General features: G+C 41.4%; 2 protein-coding genes across 3 annotated transcripts in view; one reads left to right on the forward strand and one right to left on the reverse strand.

The window, feature by feature from the left end:
• STAMBPL1 (STAM binding protein like 1) overlaps positions 1 to 4,848 on the forward strand; it is a 28,408-nt gene extending 23,560 nt beyond the window's left edge. For both annotated transcript variants that reach the window (XM_083740133.1, XM_083740134.1), the window contains exons 9-11: positions 1,623 to 1,735; positions 3,350 to 3,449; positions 4,524 to 4,848. In XM_083740133.1, the coding sequence (XP_083596259.1) occupies positions 1,623 to 1,735; positions 3,350 to 3,449; positions 4,524 to 4,580 (270 nt within the window). In that variant the 3' untranslated portion in view covers positions 4,581 to 4,848. The remainder of the gene's footprint in view (positions 1 to 1,622; positions 1,736 to 3,349; positions 3,450 to 4,523) is intronic.
• A 122-nt stretch (positions 4,849 to 4,970) lies between these two features.
• ACTA2 (actin alpha 2, smooth muscle) lies at positions 4,971 to 21,716 on the reverse strand. The gene is made up of 9 exons (XM_083740185.1): positions 21,573 to 21,716; positions 13,434 to 13,604; positions 11,367 to 11,495; positions 9,752 to 9,862; positions 9,004 to 9,088; positions 8,750 to 8,911; positions 8,086 to 8,277; positions 6,052 to 6,233; positions 4,971 to 5,319 (listed from the first exon to the last, which is right to left on the reverse strand). The coding sequence occupies exons 2-9, from the start codon at positions 13,560 to 13,562 to the stop codon at positions 5,176 to 5,178; spliced, it is 1,134 nt and encodes a 377-aa protein (XP_083596311.1). The 5' UTR covers positions 13,563 to 13,604; positions 21,573 to 21,716; the 3' UTR covers positions 4,971 to 5,175.
• Positions 21,717 to 22,585: the final 869 nt, after the last annotated feature.

Below are 22,585 nucleotides of genomic sequence, written 5' to 3' on the forward strand. Positions count from 1 at the left end.
ATTTGTTTTTCACATTCGTTATTGTTTTATGCTTGTCGTAATGGAAAGTGAAAGGTAGTGCATTCAGTTTGTTTTCAAAATGAAAGCACTATCCCTAGACTATTCCTCCTTAACCTTCCTGCTACCCACATGTACCAAGTGTTCTGTAGCCCCTTAGGGCACTGAAAATCTTTCAACAAGTACAGGTCTGTCTACTTTTGTTGACTAGATCTTCAGATTTGTTATGCCTACACAGAAGTGCTTATGATAGCAGGGCATATTGTCATCCCATTTTTTAAACAAAAAAATTCTTGTGTGACAGAAAGAGGCAGATGCATCCTTTAGGAGACATTATAAGTACTACTACTACTACTGCTACTAATAATGATAATGATGCATTAAAAATATATATTCTACTAGTTTAATTAGGATACCATAAACCAGGACACGTTTTGAGCTTTAATTTAATTAATTAAAACATTTGTTTAAAATATTTTTGCTTAGGCAACTCTATCCAGACACGAAGATGGTTATGTGTTTCAATCTTTCTTACTGTTAATTGTCATTATTTTAAACTGATTTACTGATGTACCTTGAAACCGTTTAGATGTTTTATTATAAATAAGTGGTATGCAACTGTTGTTAAAAAGGCAAATCAACAAATAGGCAAAATAACAAATAAGTCATTAAATGCTGCAGCCATACAAAAAAAAAAAAAGGCATTGCAAGAATATATATAGCAACTCTAGGTAGGTATAGACACTGATCTTTTCAAAATTTAAATAGCAGTCACAGGGAAACAGTGACCAGGACTGTAGGGAGAGAAGACGTTAACTTTTCCCCCAACACAGCGTTCCTGATTAAAATGCTGGTGTTATTTTGCAAATGTACCCCCGCCCCCAATTGGCCCTGGTAAATACAGAAATGTCCTGAACAGTGGCTCAGGTGAGCTTGCCAGCTGGACATGTGCCAAAGCAATTAAATAATCACTTCAGTACGTGCCAGGCATTGCCTCCCACATCCCCCAAGTGCCTTGAAAAGTTTTGCAAGAAAACATTTGCTTGGGGACTTCCCATCCCATTTTGGGGGTGAAGTTTAAACTTCAGTCAGTCAAGGGGGAAATTCCTCTGGGGAGGCTGTTTTGTGACACAGGAGTCAGGCAATTAGCACTGTGCACTGTTTTTTCAGCTACAAACAAGAAAGACAGATTACATCCCCGCCTCCTGTACATCAATCGTTTGTATGTCTGACCAAAACAATGCAAATTATATACCTATACCTGCCAATTTAATTAAATTTTCCATGTAGTAGTTTGTCATTTTCTGCCCCTATTTCTTTGATATAGTTTCATGGTCAAAGGCTTTAGTTTTCTGTTCCTTTCAGTAATTTCCCTTTCCTTACCAGCCCACCTATGGTGCAGTGAGTAACTTACAACAGGTACCTTTGCTATGACTTTGAAGCACCCTCTTTGCTGATGAGAATTGTCATGCTGTCTGTTTGGGTGAAGGAAATAACATAAACGGTTGCTAGAAAATCATACAACAAGCCTTCAGACTAACTATGATTTCTCCTTGATTGTACTTGACCTTGATCTGTTAAAAAAAAAATCCATCCACTAAGTAGACATTTTCCTTTCTTTGTAGACACATCCAACACAGACGGCATTCTTATCCAGTGTTGATCTTCATACACATTGTTCTTATCAGCTAATGCTACCGGAGGCTATTGCAATTGTTTGTTCACCAAAACATAACGAGTAAGTTATTTCTCTCTCTCTCTCTCTGACTCCATCCATCAGCAATGTTCAGAAAGATGTCTCTGTAATCAGCAAACTACAGAACTACAGACAAAGTGAAGGATTGAAGTACAGGGTTGAAGTACAGGTTTGGACTGGAACTGTATTGTAACTTGGACTGTAACTTAGACTTAATTCTTATTGCTAATTCATATTGGCAATTTTAAGTGGCAATTTAATTTCAGGGTCCCTGTTTTCTTTTAAAGATTTTGATTACTGTATATACTTGTGTATAAGCTGACTTTTTCAGCACATTTTTAATGCTGAAAAAGCCCCCCCTCCCCTCAGCTTATACTTGGGTCCCACTTACTGTTTGCTGCCGCTGCTAGTGCCACTGCCACTCTGCCAAGCATGGCTCCTGTGCTTGCCCTTGTGAGCGGCAAAAGCTGCTACTGGCACAGGAAGAGGAACGAGCAACCCGAAAGCAGCCTTTTGGGGCTGCTCCTTCCTCCTCCGCCACCTTTGCCGCTGTCGGCATTTCCCACCCTAGGCTTATACTCGAGTCAATAAGTTTTGCCAGTTTTTTTGTGGTAAAATTAGGTGCCTCAGTTTATATTCGGGTCTGCGTATACTCAAGTCCATAGAGGTCCACATGCATGCATATCCTCATCCACTCCTCACTGGAGGCAAGTTACTGCGTTGCGTAATTTTGTGCTATAGGCATTTGTTTTTTTAACTCAGTTTATTTGGTGGGAATGTTAATTTGTAGGCATATTTATTTTTTGGTGCAATTTTGCTTTACTGTCATGGGGAATGGAAAAAGGGAAATAAGGAGATGAACTTTATTTCAAGTGTTGAGCATAAAACTTGAACATACAAAATACGGCATTGGATCATGTAGCCCAGTGTGATCTCGTGTGGTTGGCAGTGGCTTCTCCAGGGATAGGTTCCAAAGCAAGCATCTCTGCCAGCTTTGTTACTTGATATCCTTCTAGTTGGAGATTAAATCTGAGTCTTTTTAACATGTAATGCGCAGGTGCAGTCAACCTTGATGGATTAAGTTAAAAATTAAATGCTTAATCAACTGCAATTATTTTAGTCTGGTTTAGGCAAGTTCAGAATTTTCCACAGCAGGATCTACTTTTTGGATATTACTCTGCTCATGATGTCACACTGGATGCAGTGTGGCATCATTTGCATCTTGTTTGTCCAATACGTGAGGCAGCAGTTACAATCCTACATATGTGATGCAAATGTGCTACAGAAATGACCCATTTCATCACTAGGAGAGAGGAAGTATCCTCTTCTCTGGTGAAGGAACCCGCTCTCCTGCTGGTGCATCATTTATAAATACAGTTGGGCAGAGCTGAATTAATCTTCAGCAACTTTTCTTTCATAGGAAGCTGTTACAGTTGCTGTATATACGTACCTCTTCTGCTACTGGTGCTGCATAGAATTGAGCTGTCCGTGTCTTAGTCCTCAGGTGTGAGCTTAAATTGAAATGCTCCTCTGGCAAACTCCCTAAAGTTGCTCATGCATCTGATTTTTCACACATTATTGAGACGTACATTTTTATTTTATTTTTTGCTCTGTTCTGTTTGCTTCCTTGGACATAATACTTTCTTTGCTTTCTAGCACGGGAGTCTTCAGACTTACTAATGCTGGCATGTTGGAAGTTTCTGCTTGTAAAAAGAAGGGCTTTCATCCCCATACCAAGGATCCTAGACTATTTAATGTAAGCATTACTTCTCAACAGTTTGGCTGAGTATGTCTGTCTGTCTGTCTGTCTGTGTGTTTGTTTGTCCAGCACAATGTCTTGCAGGAGTGAATTCCATAATTGTGTGAGGAAGCACTTCCTTTTCGTCTTCCTTGAATCTCCAAGAGGGAGAGAAGCTTCTCCCCATCCATTCTCTCCTATCATGCCCCTGTAACTCTTTTTCCAATTTAACAAGCCCCCAATTCTGTAACTTTTCCTCAAAAGAGAGTTGTGCTCTGTCATTCTGGGTGTTCTCTTTGCTTGTTTCTAGAGTATGCAGAACTCATCTAGAAAGTGGGAGAGAGGAAATGTGAATTCTCCTTCCCCTTCACTGGAAATGTTTATTTTTGCCTGGTGAGGAAGAAGCGTAAACTGCATAGGTTTATATATGCAGCCCAGCTGCTCTGAACTAAAAGACACTAATTTTAAATTTAACTAAGTTAAAGTGTACTCTCTTCCATTTCACCCCATTGTTCCTGCTTTTTGGTCACAATTAAAGCACTAATTTTCCAACATCACAGACACCAAACATCCACTTTCATAAGGCTGCAGGAAAAAATGTGGCTGGTCTTACATTGACCAAGATGTGATTTAGGCTGTACACACAGCATTCAAAGCATATAAAATGTCCCCTCTCCCCACACAAAAAAGCATCCTGGAAACTGTAGTTATTTAAGGGTGCTAGGCATTGTGCATTGTGAAGGTTAAACTACAGTTCCCAGAATGCTTTGGGGGAAGTCATGTGCTTTAAATATATGGAATGTAGGCTGCCTGAGACTGGGAAACTACTGCCTCCAATTTGATGTGTGAGTTACAAGAGATGGCAAGGCAAGGATGAGGAGGGAGAATGCTGCTTTATGGGCACCATGGTTCTTTTCCTTTGAACCAGCACTAACCTCCAGGAGAAGTACCATATTTTCAAACAGAAACGCTTTCATCATCTGCTGTCTCTTAAATAGCACGTTCTCGATTGACTTCAGAGGCAATTTGCCTCTTGCAGCAGATTCCTCACCGACGTATAACCATGATTGATTTTGGTGACTTATTTTGCAGATATGTAAACACGTCATTGGGAAAGATGTAAAAATAACTGTATTGGACCTGAGGTGATGTGGATGGGAAAACAAACCACCTCAAAAACAGCTGCCCAAAGGAGAACATGGCTGCCAGATTTTCCTACAGTGTTTTCCAAAAGTTACTGACATTTTATATTTGTACATTTTAGATTTAATAATTTGATATTTATTGCCCTTTCCCATTTTGAGGTTATTTTGTTGTTCTGTCATGATAGAGTTCATGGTGGCATTCAATCAGGATATGTTATTATGCTGAAATACTATGAAAATAAAGTGGATTTAAAACAGTGACAGTGATGGAACATTTGCAGCGCATCTGAATTTTCTGTCTTAGATTCCATGACTTTTGTGAACTGCAGTTTTTCAGCTGAGTAAGAACAACTGGAGGTGTTTTTATTAAGAAAAATTGCAGGCACCCAACTGGTAGCATGTTTACAATTTATTCTATCCCCACCCCACCCCCCAAAATACACAGAATCTAATTGGAAACATAGCCAGAGCCATTGTTATTAAGATAAGTGGAATGGAGTTATAAAAACATTGCTATTCCTGAATATATTCACAGTAATGTGCTCGGGGAGAGAGGAAAGGAGAGAGAGAGAAAAAAAAATAGGAAAGAGAGAAGCAGTTTAAAAGCATTTGCGGTGAACAATAGATGGACCAGCTTCATCATATTCTTGTTTGCTGATCCACATTTGCTGGAAGGTGGAAAGAGAGGCAAGGATAGAACCACCGATCCAAACGGAGTACTTGCGTTCAGGGGGAGCAATAATCTGTACAAAAGAGAAATGGATGTAGCTAAAATGCTGTATGCAATGATAAAATGAACTGCATGAAGAAATTTAATTCAGTGGAGTGATGCAAGCCATTCCTATGGCAAAAATGGATAAACAAAAGAGTTTTATCTGTCCATACTTGTGTATCTGACACAAGCAGGTAAGAACTGCTTCTAAAGTCTTCCTATCTAAAGGAGTGCTTATGCAATTGTTTTTGACAGGAGAAAAGTAAACACTGGGTTTCGTTCACCTGGGGCAATTCAGTATTCTTGCCAAAGCACTCTTACGTGATCAGATTTATATTTTGCCCTGTTTTTAAAGGCAGTTTAAATTGAGTGGGTGATTTCCTGCAAAACCTTGGGGAAGATCACCAGAGTACTTACAGGAGCTTAACCATGGTATCATCAGGAAATAATCTAATTACATTTTCTTGCAAGAATTTTTTTTAAATGGTGTAAACTTGCCCTAGAATCACTGTGCTGCTGGGTATCCCCTCTGCTTGGTCTTCTACTTTCTTCAGTTCCTGTCTTTCCCTATATTGGCTTTGGAGTGGGATAAGTTGTTTAGTTAGCTTTAATCTTTTCTGCATCAAGATTTTATTAAGGGCTTTACATATCCCTTTCTGGCTTATCTTGGTTACATTAAAATATGTTCAGCTAGCTAGTCACCTTAAAATATGCTGGCCTACTTTGCCACTGTAAATTAGATAATAATCAAATAATGCAGTACCTTGATTTTCATAGTGCTGGGTGCCAGGGCAGTGATCTCCTTTTGCATTCGGTCTGCAATGCCAGGGTACATAGTGGTTCCACCAGATAGTACATTGTTTGCATAGAGGTCTTTTCTGATATCAATGTCACACTTCATGATGCTGTTATAGGTGGTTTCATGAATGCCAGCAGATTCCATACCTGTGATGGTTGAGAAATAATTTATTTAAAATATATTTGCCTTGGCTTTCCAACTTTTGAGCTGCCTCTCCAAGTGTGGATTATAGTCAAGTGTTAAAATACATCCATTATAATAATTAGAAAAATGGCAATCAGAAAGAAAACAGAACCAGAAACAATTGATAAACTTAAATACATGCAACAACAAAATCATAAATTCAAAATGCACCCGCTGTCAAGGTCTCGGAGAATGAAATAGTTTTAAATTGGTGCCATATATGTTAAGTGGCAGATGGATCCTAAAATTCTAACCATGCCTTAGGATAGTAGAATTGTGGGTGCCACAACTGAGAAGACTGAACCCAGTAGTCACCAACCTGTGAAGGTGTGGACAAGATGTTAGAATGAACCTTAATGAAATACAGTAGAACCTTGGTTCTTGAATGTCTCCATTGACGAACGTTTTGGAACCTTAACGCCGAAAACCCGGAAGTAACTGCTTCGGTTTTCGAATAATTTTTGGTAAGCCAAACATACTACACAGCTTCCATTTTGAGTTTCCCTATTGAATTGAGGCTTCCGCTTTCAGTTTTCGAATGTTTCAGAAGTCGAACGATCTTCCGGAACAGATTACATTTGAAAACCAAGGTACCACTGTAGCCTTAAACTAATTCAAGGCTGAGAGAAATTGTTATTCAAAGCCTAGCATATAGAAGTCAATTAACTGTGTGCAGACTTAACTAGAAAAAAAACCCCAATATCTTGTGGCAGGTTGAAGTCAGGCAAAAGTTATTAGAAGTGCAATAATTGGTTTCTTAAAATGTTTCTTATAAAGGGAATGACAGAGCTGAAAGAAGAATAGAGGCACCTTTACAATTTTCAATGCAGGCTAAGAATTCCTAATACAGTTATTCAACATTTACATATCCAGCTAGAGTTGGGCTTTTCAAAACACCTGGTCTGAATAGAGATATTGGATTCTTGTCTCATTACACATGCTAAAGCTATTTTTGGTCATCTGCATACTATCCCTTGCTTTTTCCTTTAGGACTAATTGCAGTTATTAACAGTCGTCAACAGCTTTACCATTGAGTCAGTCACCCATCCCCTACTACCCTTCTGGAAAAAACCCCATCCCACTCTCCCACTATATATAAGGGTCTGGTGACTTCTGTTTCAGTGTATCTCAAGAAGTGTGTATGCACACGAAAGCTTATACAGTATCCAGAACAAACTTAGTTGGTCTCTTAAGCTGCTACTGGACAATTTTTTAATTTATTTCTACTGTGACAGACCAACCCGGCTACCTACCTGAATCTAGAATTCACAGGTATGTAACTGCTTGGACCATCTCCCTGTCAAGGAATGCTGCTACTATATACAACTTTGATTATCAAACAACTCTTCCCAAATGTTACAGCTGCCAACAATAACATTCATTTACCCTAAGGCAGCAAGTTCACTTCGCTGTCTTAAGCCTTAGTTTATGCTATTTTTGTACACTTGTCAGGCAGCCAGCTCCTGACAAAACATGTCCAGGTTTTTACCACACCATGGGTGAAATGCTCCACATCACCTCTAGCATATAAAGCAAATCAGAAAGTGAAGTGAACTGAGGGATGGGTGTTCAAGGATCATTGGTTGTGTTGGCGTAGAAGCAGTTATGGAAACCTATAGCCCCCGAGAGGAAGTTGGACTCCAACTTTCATCAGCTCAGCATCCATTATCATTACCAGGGATGATGACATCCTGAGGACCACTTGTTCTCCATTTTTATTAACCAAGTAGGTGTAGCCATTTAGAGCGAGGTGACTGAATTTCTTGCAGGTGTATAATAATATAATTGGCCAATAAACAGTGTAAGTTATCTTACCAATGAAAGAGGGCTGGAAGAGTGTCTCTGGGCAGCGGAAACGTTCGTTCCCTATTGTGATCACCTGACCATCAGGCAGCTCATAGCTTTTTTCCAAGGATGATGATGAAGCAGCCGTGGCCATCTCATTTTCAAAGTCCAGGGCAACATAGCAAAGCTTCTCCTTGATGTCACGGACAATTTCACGTTCAGCTGCAGATGGGATTCAAAGCAAAGATTTGTGTTTAAATTACAAACAGTACTGTGTAAATCACACTATTTCAGCAATCAAAGAATGATTGATTGATCTTACTCGGCTACGAGTGATCGCCAAAGAATTTTGGCAATCAAAGAAAGGAACTGCATTGCTTATCTTTAGTTCAGTATTATTCATGATAATGAAACAGGACTCTTGCTTTGCTTTTAAAATTGCAATGTTCTGCATTCAAAATAAATAAATACACATCCCAGCAGGAAGCCCCCAATTTGCAAAACATTTTGGGCCAGATTGAACTTTCACCCGCCTCCCATCTGTCTCCACATCACATCCAGGGGGTCAGGAGACTTAGTGCTAGGCAAGATGTGTTAATAGAAAAACTTGTTCACCATTACTGAAAGCAACCACGTGTCTGTAAAGCTCCTAAAAGTATGTTCAGCGAATCTCAATCCTAAGTATTTCTCTTACCAGTAGTAACGAATGAGTAGCCACGTTCTGTCAGGATTTTCATGAGGTAGTCGGTAAGGTCACGGCCGGCTAAGTCCAGGCGCATGATGGCATGAGGCAGTGCATAGCCTTCATAGATTGGCACATTGTGGGTGACACCATCCCCAGAATCAAGCACAATCCCTAGATACAACACAAAACGGGCAGAATTTATCCTGATATCTATGTACTCTTCTTCCTTTTCACAAATCCAAAAACTCCCATCACTTTCTTACCTGTTGTACGCCCAGAAGCATAGAGGGACAAAACTGCCTGAATAGCAACATACATAGCTGGGACGTTGAAAGTCTCAAACATAATCTGAAAAGTAATTAAACACAAACAAACAAAATGAAAGTATCGGGTTTGTTCTATCGTCTTTGTTACTCTGTGCAATAGGGTCGTAACCATTAATTACCAACAGCACATAATTTAAATGATTTCCACAATCCTAATCAATGCACCCAGAACCTGCAAACACAGCAAGGTTCCACTAACTGGATCAATAGAACTCATGACTAACACCAGAAGTTTCCGTTAATTTAGAGAGGGTTAATGTATAACATGACATCTTTTCTAAGGAAATAAAAATCAGTACTATGCAGCTAGGGGATGTTTACAAACCTAAGCAGGATTAATAGTCACTTCCATTCCTCAGAAAATTACAATTCTCAGGAAACCAGGGAAGTTGAAATGGGTTTCACACCAATATATATGTGGTGCCATGAAATATTAACAACATGAACTGAAATCCCAACCATTCAATGAAAAGTAAGAGTTAATCCTTTTATTGTCCTGAAGTACAGAGTCCAATACAGATAAAGGTCACCTACAAACTCAGAAGAAAGAACCACCAAAACCAGTGTATAACCTACATCAACAATCAGAAATACAGCTGGCATCTACACCGTATAGAACTTTAACGGAGAAATACATAAATATATAGTAATTCAAGGACCTTAAGGCTAAGAAGAGGCTGTTTACCTGTGTCATTTTCTCTCGGTTAGCTTTGGGGTTCAAAGGTGCCTCTGTAAGCAGAGTTGGATGTTCTTCGGGGGCAACACGCAGCTCATTGTAGAAAGAGTGGTGCCAAATCTGTATTAATAAAAGGCAAAGTGAATTTTTATTATAATATTATAATAAACAGCCACAGGCCACCAACCCACCTTGACAATATTTCTGAAGCTCCAGTAGCTACAGAACACTTATGAGACATTAGAACTGAATGTTTTAGACTGCAAGTGCTATATCTCCATAGTTTCACCCATGTCAGCCCAGGTAACCTCTTCTACATCAAGGGTAGGCAGATTTTAGGCTTGGATAATTTACTGGACCCTTGTGGCTCAAGAAGGCAGACATAGCATTGTGGACTGAAGTGTTCCTGAGCACTGTGGCATTTGCCCATTCCTTGTGATTATGTTTGTACAGGGGGATGGGAATGGTTAATGTAGATTGACCAATGAGAAAGCTCAGAGGTGGAGCCTACCTGTTTTTGAGGCTCAGCCCAGGGGCTTTACCATTGGAAGATAGGAGAGTCAGAGTCAGACAGAGCGAGTAAAAGATGAATATAGCGGTTGTGACAGAGTGAGAGACAGGGATAGAACTGAGAGAGAAAAGTGTGACAATGTGAGATAGTGCCACATCTAGTTAAGGGCGCGCATTTGAGAAACTGTTCTGAACATATTTAAAACTTGTTTGTTCTTCAATAAACTTTAATCTTCATGTTGACTTTACAACCTGACTGAGACTCAGTATTTCACCAGAAGAAACCTGGTTGGTGGCAGCAGAAGAATAAAGCAGTGGTGTACAGGTCAATAGTCCGTGAAACGACTGGGGGCTCTGTACAAACGCCACAGGCACATGCTTTCAGTAACAAAACTGGAGCTTGCACATAGATCTGTTCTCACACAAATAATCCTCCCCCCCCCCCCCAAGCTTTCAGCAGCCTAATACAGGAGGTGGGGAAAACACTTTAATCGTCACAATTTTCAAACCATTGCAAATCCCAATCTACTCCTCTGCCCACTCTTGATCTATATCTTCTGCCCATGTGGCTAAGTGGACTGCATAATTCCATCCCAAACTAGCAATGTCTGATTCAGAACTATGAGAGGGGGAGGTGTCACCTATGTGAATGCAATATTCATTGCAGCTGTGATGACTGAGAGCAAGGAGGAGAAACAGCTCCCAATAAGCACAATGTGAGTAAGGATAACCTCCATGGGCAGAAGATGTCTACATTACCAGCAGTGGTGGAGAAGCACCCACACCCACTCCAGATAAAGGAAGCCCTAGCCACCACTTTTTGTTAATTGCATTTTCTTTCTGTGACTTCTTAATTAGTCTTTATGTAGTTCCAAATCATAGCAGCAAATATGCATTCTTGTGAAGTCCTTACTGGAACACCAAACACCATGAACTTATTGGGGGGGGGGGAATTAAATCCCAATAACAGAAGATATGCAGATTGTTCTCACCAGAAAGACACAGGCAAAACACAACCTTCCACCCCCCTCAGAAAAAAAAGACAGCAAAAATCCCTGCTTCTGCTTATCATTCATTTTACATTATATTCTATTTTAATTTGTGGTTTAAATACCTTCTCCATATCATCCCAGTTTGTGATGATTCCATGCTCTATTGGATATTTCAAGGTCAGGATCCCCCTCTTGCTTTGGGCTTCATCTCCTACATAGCTATCTTTCTGGCCCATCCCTACCATCACACCCTAAGTAAGAGAGGGAGAAAAGGTGACGATGACAACAGGCTCATAAGAAAGCAATGAAACAAAGCAAACAAGATGACCCATACCTTCTATCTTACTTTTAAATAAAAGGTTGAGGAAACAGCCTTCATTGTTTCCCCACCGAGCATAACTATAACAAACGTAATAGGAAAAAGTGGCCAATGGAATAGAAACATAGGAAAGCTGTTTTATTTTGGCTCAGATCATTGGTCCCTTTGGCTCAGCATCACCTACACAGATGGAGTGCAGCTTGCCAGAGTCTTGGGCAGGGATCTGACCCAATAATAGTGCTTCCTCAAACCTTTGCATCCAGAGACTGGACTTTCTGCATGCAAAGAATATGCCCCTCTAGTTCTGCATCTTGTTCTCACTGTGGCGAACAAGATATCTATGGGAAGCCTATAAGCAGGACCCAAGCTTAACAGCACTCTTCCCTCTTGTGATTTTCAGCAACCAGTATTCAGGGACATACCACCTCTGACAGTAGAGGCAGCACATAGGCATTATGGCTAGCAGCTACTGGTAGCCTTATCCTCCATGAATTGGTCTAATCTTCTTTTGAAGTCATCCAAGTTGATGGCCATCTTTACTCCTGGTACATGCTATAAATATGAGTGAACAGCCATCTAGTGGCAAATATTGGACAGCACACTCTTCTCAAGGGCTCCACTTCCATGGCTCACATTTACAGCCTGATCCTCAACTATGTTTACTTGGAAGTAAGCCTCAGGTATTTCAGTTGGATTTGCTTCCAGATAAATAGTATTGCAGCTTTGACAGAGAAAGAAAAAGAGTCATTTTTTAGAAGTGTGTTACAATAGCTATCTTGATGGACTTGAATACGTGCATTTTCCATTCTTGTTGGGTCACAATGATTACTTGATACAAGCCACAGTTCCATTTATCTGACATGCAGAGACTGGACACACAAGGGCCTCCCAACTCAGGTCTATAGCTTATGGATATCTCAACAGTTTCAGGATCATTTTAGGCTGTGAATCTGAAGTTTAATGACATGGCTATTTAAAGTGCATTACTGATGGATGTATTCTGTTTAGCTTGTTCTGTGATGCTTCCCCAGTGCTATCACATTATTGCTGTCTGGAGAGGCTATAGCGGAACAAAAGTGAAACAAAAGAAACCAGAACATTTGTGGTATAAAAAGTTACTAGATTTCAGCAGGAAGTTGTGGGATATGCACTGACTAAAAAGGAAGAAGTGTGGCTACCCCAAAGCATGTAAAGCTATAAACAGTATTAAAAGCAGGACTGTATATTATTGCCCTGATAAAATCATGAGCACAAATCATAATGAATGTGCAATAAAAATGACATCCTGAGGGGCCCTTAGTAAGAGGTATCTGACTAGTGATATTTGATTTGCTATGATTACTTGATATTTGTCCCCACCCCGACTTTCTTAAAACTCATCTCTATAGCAATCTATGGTTAGTCTACCAACCTACAAGATGTTCTAAATTAGTCAACTAATTAGTCAATTTTATTAGTCAGTTCTACTTGTTGATCAAGGTTCTCCCATTCTACCTCAGCAAACACAAAACCAAAACCAAAAAGCACCGTTGAATGCACATGTTGAAAGAATGTAATTATTCTTTTTCCAAATTATAGAAACTGGCTGAGGAAATAGGGTTGTCAGCCTCTGGTGAAAGTTTACTCTCTTCCAATATGGCTGTTCAAGAGTTTAAACTGCATTTTAAATTGGACCACAACATGCTACATGGCAAAACTCTATTGACATCAACAGGACTGATCTAAAAGAAATTGGATAAGGACTGTGGCATTGTAAAGGGAGTGTGTGGGGGGGAAAAAACTTTTCTTTTCGAGGTCCATGTTATTATTGCTAATGAATCCTGTGGCTTCTGTACCAAGCAGTGTTTCAGTAGCTGAACCAGTTATTCACCTGGTGCCTGGGACGTCCCACGATGGATGGAAAAACTGCTCTCGGAGCATCATCCCCAGCAAAGCCAGCCTTACACAGTCCTGAGCCATTGTCACAAACCAGTGCGGTGCTGTCCTCTTCCTCACACATCTTCTACAGCAACTTTCTCAGACCTTCCACACAAGTACAGACCTATAAAGAGAACAGAGAAGTCTCAATGTAATAAAAGAAAACATTCCCAGGAGCGGTGGTGATGGTTGGGGGCAGGGGAAAGCTAGCTTTGAGAGTTAACGGAGTCTGGCTCCAATTAGAAGAGACTTAGTAACAGTAGCAAAAAGGGAATCCCTGTCACCTCTCTCAGTTGTCCTGACATGTAGCAGAGCAGCAATTCATGACTTTAAAAGTGGTGGCCTTTGGGACTTGTGGGCTTCCGAAGGGCCATGGCCATTGTAATTGCCTTGAAAGTAGCCCCAATGGCCAACACTCTTCTGCCCTGCAATGCTTCTGGAGGACAAAGGGGTGAGAAGGAGGGAGATACTCTAATCCTCTCTGCTACCATCTCCATCCTTGACAGTGAGAAAGGAAAGGCGCTTTTGGAGACAAAGAGGCTCGGTAGGAATATGGGGACATGGATTTTGACCTGAGCTGGAGAACAGCGGAAACTTAAATATTTTCCTCTTGTTTGAGGCTTAAGAACCCTCAAAATCCATTCCTTGGTCACTTCTGAGTGAACTCAGGATTGCTAGAAAGCAAATAAGGAGTGAAAAGAGAATAAATAAAGGAAGAAGGAAGAGGAGGAGGATGTCAGAGAAGTTGTGCACCAATGGGGTGCAGTCAAAAAAGATATTCAGTCACAATGGCTGGTTTTAGAGCAATATAACTGTCACCAAAATCCTGCACAAAAACTTAGCCTATGTGCCATTAAATTAATGTAAAACATTCCTTCATATAAGTACCACATGCTTCTGGAATGCAAAGTCCTCTGTTGTTGTTTTTCCCCATCCAGGTTTTACTACCTAATCAAGAGCTTGCTTTTTAAATGGTTCATTAGCAACCAAGGTGGCAAGTCCAGGCCAAACTGTGCGCCTTATTTAGGGTCCAGATAGAACATAACCAAGGGAAGAAGAAAAATTGCAAACACAACACAGTATACAATGGTCATTGAAATCTTCTTGTAAACCAGCCCAAGTACATGTGTAGTAGTCTAGCCTTCAACTCTCCACATTCCCAACAGGCAGAGGCTTCAGAATAGATATGGGTCACTTCCAAATGTTATATTCACCTGATGATTTTGGAGTTCTTATGTGGTCTATGCTTGTCTTTTGGAATGTGTTGCTGCTTTTGCATTCCACCTCATAAATTTCACGATAGTTATGTAGACTGTCCTGCAGATACAATCTAGCCCTTTCTTTTCTTACAGTTGAATGTGAAAGTACTGGCACAAAGGGAGGGAATCATTAGGCCATGCAAGCAGAGCAGCCATATTACTTAAGGGCATACACTACCGAAGCAGATGGCAAAACCTATTTTTCAGTACTACCAATGTTTACACACACACATTGTGCAGCTTCTGGGGTGGCAGGGAGGAAATGCCACACACACACAAAAAAAAAAAACTCATTTAGAGCAGGGGCAGAGAACCTGTGATTGGACTCCAGCTCCCATCAGCATGAGCAATGGTCAGGGATGATAGGAGTTGGAGTCCCAAGAATATCTGGAGGGCCACAGGTTTCCCATCCCTGGTTTAGAGCAAACAACACATGTGACAACATTACACCTCACTTCCCATACCAAGACCTAGCAATGTGGTTAAGTGTAATGTTTAGTTTGACCAATGAATATTTTTCCAATTATATTTTATTAAGTTTAAACATTTTTAACATATACAGTCAAAACACAATTTTGACTTTTCTGTTATTTTTGTTGACTTCCCACCTCTTTTTCCCCATGGAGTTGCTGCTTCTTTCCTTCTGCTGCACCCTATCTTCTATCTATCAAATCATAACCACAATATTATAATCTAATTACTTCTGTTGCTTATAGCTCAAATCCTGCTCATGAGCTCATCATACTATAGTATTTCTCTAAATAGTCCGAAAAAGGCATCCATTCTTGTTTGACTAATGAATTTATCATAATACTTATTGCTATACTGCCCTGAGTCCTGGAGACTATTATATTAAGAGCTCCCTCCCCACATACTGATCTAAGCATACATTTGTTGCTCCATTTTGTTTCCATGCTAGGCATATAGAATCCTGATCGGGAGCCTCACTCTCTATTAAATTGCAGGCTCAACAATGTAAATACGGGTATTTAAATGGATTATAACATTAACAGGTTGTTAGGCAATTTGTATTTAGCTTGTAAGTCCTTGAAAGATAATAGCAGGACACGAGTGTCAGTAATCCTTTAATTAATCCAAACTTGCAATAGAGAAGGACAGCCTTCAGTTCTGAGCTGTAGACTGAGCCAAAATGGTTATTTACAGTGTATGTAAGGGTCTAATATTAGATTATCAGCTATTGTCCTCTGTTTGGTCTTTGGATCAACAAAGGCTGAAAGCAGGTTTGGGTGCATCCATTTAAATACACAGAACTTAAACCAGTTTCAGGTATTCATGGGTGCACAAATATATCTTGTTAAATAAACTTAAATGTTAGTTCTTTTGACAACACCCAGAAAGGTGTTCGGTACCTGTTTGAGTGTGGAGAAACACAGCATATATAACTGATCTATAGAGTTGTGGTCCCACCCCCCACCCCGTAAATAGCATTTCTGTGCAGTCTAGCTTCTGTCACGGTCTCCCGTTTTCAGTGGTGGGGGAACCCTCTCCAGTACCCGGGGTGGGGTGCCAAGGGGCGGGGCAACATCTGGTGATGCATGCATGATGTCAGTACAGAGTGTGCATGTGCGGCATCCCATATGGACTGCACACATGTGGCAGCCCATACTGTCGCTGTGCGAGAGGTAGTCCATACGGATGCCCGTATGGATGGTGCATGAGAGCAGCAGCCCGTACGGATGCTGTTTGAGTGGCGCCCATACTGACTGCGTGCACCCTCAGCCACTCTACAGCTGGGGGGAGGCAGGGACCATCTTGTCACCTCCACCCCCCCCAGAGTGGCACCCAGGGCGACCCGCCCCTTCCGCCCCCCACTTCGTACGCCCCTGCCCACTGAGCCAGAAGTGGTTTAGTCATGCTGGCCACATGACCCGGAAAGCTGTCTGTGGACAAATGTCGGGTCCCTCAGCTTGAAGCGAGATGAGCGCCACAACCCCATAGTCGCCTTTACTATTTTACCCCCCCCCCGCTCCCCCATCATGCAGCTCTGGGAGGAAGACCTTTCATTGCCTACAGACAGCCACCCAGTCTTAAACAACTCCTAACCCACAATAATACTACAACCAGACCTAACACGGACACTGGCACCAGAGCCTGCAATAAACCCAGATGCCAACTTTGCTGCCACATACACCCAGACAACACCATTACTGGCCCCAACAACATCACACATACCATCTCGGGACTATTTAATTGCTCATCGTCTAACATTGTGTATGCCATCAAATGCCAACAGTGTCCTTCAGCTCTCTATATTGGACAAACAGGCCAGACCTTACGCCAAAGAATAAACGGACATAAATCAGACATCAGGAATCACAAGACAGAGAAACCAGTAGGAGAACACTTCAATCTCCCAGGACATTCTATACAAGATCTCAAAGTAGCTGTTTTACTACAAAGGAATTTCAGAAATAGACTGGAAAGAGAAGCTGCTGAATTACAACTTATCACCAAACTTAAAACCATGGAGAAACCTGGCCTGAACAAAGACCTTGTATTCTTATCTCATTATACATGACAAAGCCATTTTTCACCTTTTCACCCCTTGCTTCTTCCTATAAGACCTATTGCAGTCGTTAAGAGTCGTCAACAGGCTCATCACAGCTATCTGCCAATCACCCATTCCCACCACCCTTCTGAGTAATACCCCTCCCCAACTTCTCACTATATAGAAGGGTCTGGAAACTTCTGTTTCAGTGTATCTGAAGAAGTGTGCATGCACACGAAAGCTCATACCAAGAACTGACTTAGTTGGTCTTTAAGGTGCTACTGGAAGGATTTTTTTTGTTTTAACCCAACCTAATACTGTTATCCGGTTTCTTAATTAAGGCCTGCGGTGCTGGATTTTATCAAGGCAGATAAGATCAAGCACTGCAGGCCTTAATTAAGAAACTAGAAGCACTTGATGTTCTCATCATGAGAGCAGCAACATGAAAGCTCAAACTGGTGAAGGTAAAAATGAGATGTCTAGCATGAATACAAAGAACATAGGCTCTAAATGCCTCTTAGAAACAAAGAATGGCATTTCCTGTGCCTTTCCATTGGTATCTGCTGTCACTAATATTTAGTTCATTTTCTTCCAAAGTGGACTCAAGGTGAAGTATTTGGGATTCTCAGGTGGCCTCTCATCCAGTCCCAAACATACAAGATGGTGCCCTCAGAACACACCCTGGGACTCAGGAATGGGAACTGTGAGGCAGTGTTCAAAGGAAATGCTTTGTGAGCCAGTGAGCCTTTGCTTTGGGTGTGAGAGGGAACCGAATTCAAATGTCTTCTCAACCTGGGATAAGAGATCTTTAAGGAAATGTTTATACCAAAATACAAATACAGAAAGAGGCCACTTCTATACACATCACACAGGGGAAACCTGGGGTTGTCCCAAAATGAGTGAGCTCAGCAAAGAGCTCCTACTAACCTCAGCTCTTCCCTGGGTGGTAATAAACCCACATTTGCAAATCTATATCTGTCACATTTACATTTTAAAGGTCCACCTCAAAGAACGGGATGTGTCCAATCACTTTGTCTCATCAGTCCAGGTTACTTCACATAAAAAGTGGATGAGGGTATAATATAGTTCATCTGAAACGCTCAGGGAGGGGTGGAAATTAAACCTTAAATTTAAAACAACAAGTAGAAGAAGACTTTTTATATTTAGTTTTACTGAAAAGAAATGTTTAATAGCACATATTTTGGGGAGCTAGTGGCTATATATGCTTGAGCATTTTACTCCAAAGCACAGAGGAAACCTTACCTAACTTGAGTGCCTCTAGCTAGCCTGTTTGGAACAAACGATTTCCTAATTAGGAAACAAAGTCTTTCAAATGTCTGTTTTTGGAACAGAGCTGGAGAGGTCAAGGGTGGTTTGCTCAAACTCAAGCCAACTGAGCCAAAAATCCTAAGAGGGAGGGGGGAAGGCGGAATGCTGCATTTCTGCCTGAGCAGGGTGAACTCTAAATGAAAACCATATTTAGTAACTAGGATAAATTCAAGCAGATTTTAACATGTGTCTTCTGGTGACAGAAAAGCAAGCAGTGCTCTAAGGCCCCTGGGATGCTCCAGAGTGCTAAGGTCATAACTGCAGTTGCTAATGTAACCCAGAAACCTGCATCTCTCATGAGTAATCCTATGCATGTTTACTAAGAAATTAAACCCCATTACATCTAATGGGGTTTATACATAGGACTGTCTTTTAATAGTTTAATCCTATGGATGTCTATTGAGAAGTAAGCCCTGCTGAGTTCAAAGGGACTGCCTGCCAGCAAAAACGTGACCAGCCTGAGGTTGCCTTCCCCAACCTGGTGCTATCCAGCTGCTGTTGGACTACAACTCCCATCATCCCTGACCGTTGCTGATGCTAAATGGGGCTGATGGGATTTGTATTCCAACAACATCTGGAGGGCAGTAGCACTTTGGGGAAAGCTGTCCTAAGATGTGCAATTGTCTGCTAATTCTTCTTCTGGACAGAGCTAAAAGGCATCCCAGCATACCAGGTGTGCTACAGGAAAGGCAAATCTCATTGAAATATACTGTCTGCATATTGTGGCTTATTTAGATATTAGGAGAAGGAAGAGTATCCTTCTATTGTTTCCCACTTTCCAAACAAACAGACTCACAATATGTCAAAGCTGTCCAAGTGAATATCTACAGTATTTATAAGCTGAAATGACAGAAATCAACACAAGGAGAATTTAAACAACACAACTCCGAGTGAAGATTTACTATTGCTGTCCTTTGCAGGTGCTAGGCTGGGCTATAAAGAGAAGAGTTGCCCTCTAGAAAACCATGGAAGGAGTTGGCCATATGAAGCTCTTTTGGAAGGGATTTCTGCAGGGATGGTGTCACGATGGAGAAGGCCCTGGGCTTTGTGCTCTTCTCTCCCCCTCCCTCTCCTCACATACAAGCACTGGACTGCAGGTGGAAAGGGCACAAGCAGCTGTCCTGTCCTGATGACCTGCAGCCTCAATGCAGGCAAAGCTCAGGCGTGGAGGTGTCAGACACTGACAAAAAAACCATGCAGGAAAAGCAAAAAAATGGGCTTCCCCCAGTCAGTGAGTGAGTTGGGTGTGTGTGTGTTCTAATAGTTAAATGTCCAAATATATAGGCAGAGTTCAGCAAGTACATTATATACATGAGAAGAATGGCAACTGTATACTAAGGAAATGCTACAGTAAATATTGTGGTATGTCAACAAATGTTGTCCACTCCAGTTTGGAGGCATGGTGATATAGTGGAGCTGAGCTTAATATGCATCTATTTGCTCCTTCTGTGGGAGTGGGTAGGTAAGGGGGTTTCCTTTGCATTTATGCTAAAAGGTGATGGAGAGGACCATGCTCAGAGCCAGTGTGACTGGAGGGATTCTAGTGCATGTACCCTCCACTGGCACAGGTCTACATATGAGCATTGGACTACCCACAAGCCCCAACTGGGTACAGGGCATCCATGAGAACCTAGCCTGCAGCTATTATTAGGAGAATAAGATGCAAAACAGGACAATGAACAGAAAGAAGATAGGATTTCAGCAGTTGTTTATTGCATGACAAGCCACACCTGTTGAATATCCCACTTCTATGCAACTTGCAGAACTATGTCCTCTTTTGCATCTAGCCATCCTAGATTATGCTTTTTTTGTATAATATACACTCTATAATTTAATTTACCCTTGTTAGTTAACATCAACACTTACACAGAACAAGGGACAGAGTGAAGTTATGACTCACTAAAGGCACTACTTAGGAGTAATAGCAGCACGTGAAGTAGTAATAGTAATTTTATTTATGCTGCACTATTAATGTATATACATGGCACTTTACACCACGACATAAGCAAAACACAAGTTTCTGCTACATATCTCCTCTTGCTACAAACTTAAGGCCATGACTAGAAGTGAATGCATATGATTTCCATTTGGCAAAACCCCCCAAAGGGGTTCCATGTGAAAATGCACACACACACATATTCAGTTTGGTCTCAATCCTCCAGTTCATTCCAAGCTTGAGAATCCCAGTGAGGGTGTGAAAAGAACCTGTCAAAAGCCTGAAGTGGGAAATCCTTTTCAGGTTCACAATGTACAGATTGTGATCTAATATCCACACAGCTTCCAAAGAGCAAGAACACACTAGGAACAAATATGAATCATAACTGAGAGAGAGAGACAGACCCTTTCCCAGCAAGGATGGTGCTTAAAGAGCAATGCAGCAGGAGAAATGAATACTCTGGCAGAAAGGCTTACAGAGGCTTAGCTACAAATGACATTGCTTATAAACATCATACCAGCTTCATCTTCGAAGTGGAAATGCAAAAGTGAGGGTCAGAGAATAAGGCAATGGCACAATCGAGACAAAATTATAGTATCTTTAAGCCCCACCAATTTCACTGGAAAAGTAAGTATGTGCTTAAATCCGCTCATAAAAATAAACACTTAACTGGATCTGGACAAACAGCACAACCCAGTGCTTGTTTACTCAGAAATAAGTCCCACATGTTTCCTTAGAATTGCAGCAGTTACTTAGGATTAAACTCCACTGAGTTTAGACTGACTTACTTCCAAGTAAATGTGCAGTGCATCAGACAGCAGGAGCACAACCTAAGGGTACATGGAACATCCCACTGAAGTAAAATAGCAAACACCAATTAAGCTCAGTGGGCGTGGATTATTGCACATTTACTCATTTATTGTGTGATGAGCTCTCCTAGGCACCACCAATATACTGGATTGAAACAGCAAAGAAAGTCTCTCCCCCCCCCCTTTTCTTTCTTTATCTAAACTCATCAGGCAAATCCTGAAATCACTTCTTTGGTTCCCTGCCTCTTACCTGTCAGCGCTTGGCTGGGGAGAGCTGTTCTGGGGTGGTGCACTGGCAAAGTGAACCTTTTCAGCTTATATAGCTCCTTGGCCTGTTCCCCTCCCACCAGCTTCCCAAACAAGGAGCAGAGCAGAGCTCCATCTCCATCTCTCTGTCAAACAGAGCCATATAGGGGCTTCTGCACAAAACTCTCTGATCTGGGTGGCCTCGCAGGGCCCTTGGTCTCCTCCAGTCTGCATTCCTTTCTGCTGTTTGCAAAGCAGGAGGGAGGTTTCAGCAGCACGGTAATATAAACACAGCTAAATTTCAGGATAGCCGCTGAAAGACTACTGGGGTAGCACACAAGTGACAGGCAGCTTCTGGCAAGGAGTGCATGTTTCAGTCATGCACCCCACAGCGCCCTTGTTAGAAAGCAGGCAGCTGACAAACAGGGCGTGAGGGGAGCTGCTACTGCCTGGACAGGAAAACGCCCTGCCGAGTTCCCTTTTGTCGTGGGATTTGGATCAAGAAATTCTCAGCTTGAAGAAGCTTAGTGTATAGGACTGCACCCCAAAAAGAATATATTTCAGCATTTCAGGGTCTGCATGTCTAACGTTACACGAACTGCAGCTACCAAATGCTGCTTAGCTGCACACATATTAATTACTCAGTCTCACCTACCTCACAGGGTTGTTGCAAAGATAGAAGGTAAGGTGAGGATGGGAAAGTACTCAGTGTCCACAAACCATGTAGAGAGAAATAAACATGCAGAAAGCCAAGGAAATACCCCCACTCCAATTTCTTTAAATGCTTCATCAAATTCATCTTCCGCCACAATGTCATAAAATGACTTCCAGAGTGAATGTGAACTGGTGAAGCTTCCCCCAGAGTTGTATTTCCATACTAGATGTCACCTGCTGACATCTTCTAGGAGCCACAGGTGAGAACTGAGCACAGGGTGGGGAATGGAAGGTGAGCAATCTATCCCAGAAGGAGCAAAATGTGCCCCCCATCAGTTACTACCCATTCCCCAACACCCCACA

The sequence above is a fragment of the Podarcis gaigeae genome, assembly GCF_964106915.1.
Source record: "Podarcis gaigeae genome assembly, chromosome: 5".
NCBI classification, from domain to species: domain Eukaryota; kingdom Metazoa; phylum Chordata; class Lepidosauria; order Squamata; family Lacertidae; genus Podarcis; species Podarcis gaigeae.

Coding starts and splice junctions, on each gene's coding strand:
- ACTA2 (XM_083740185.1), bottom strand. CDS start 13,562: ATGTGTGAGGAAGAGGACAGCACCGCACTGGTTTGTGACAATGGCTCA. Junction 6,234..8,085: donor CTTCCAGCCCTCTTTCATTG/GTAAGATAACTT, acceptor CAACCATCACAG/GTATGGAATCTGCTGGCATT. Junction 5,320..6,051: donor CCAGCACTATGAAAATCAAG/GTACTGCATTAT, acceptor TCTTTTGTACAG/ATTATTGCTCCCCCTGAACG.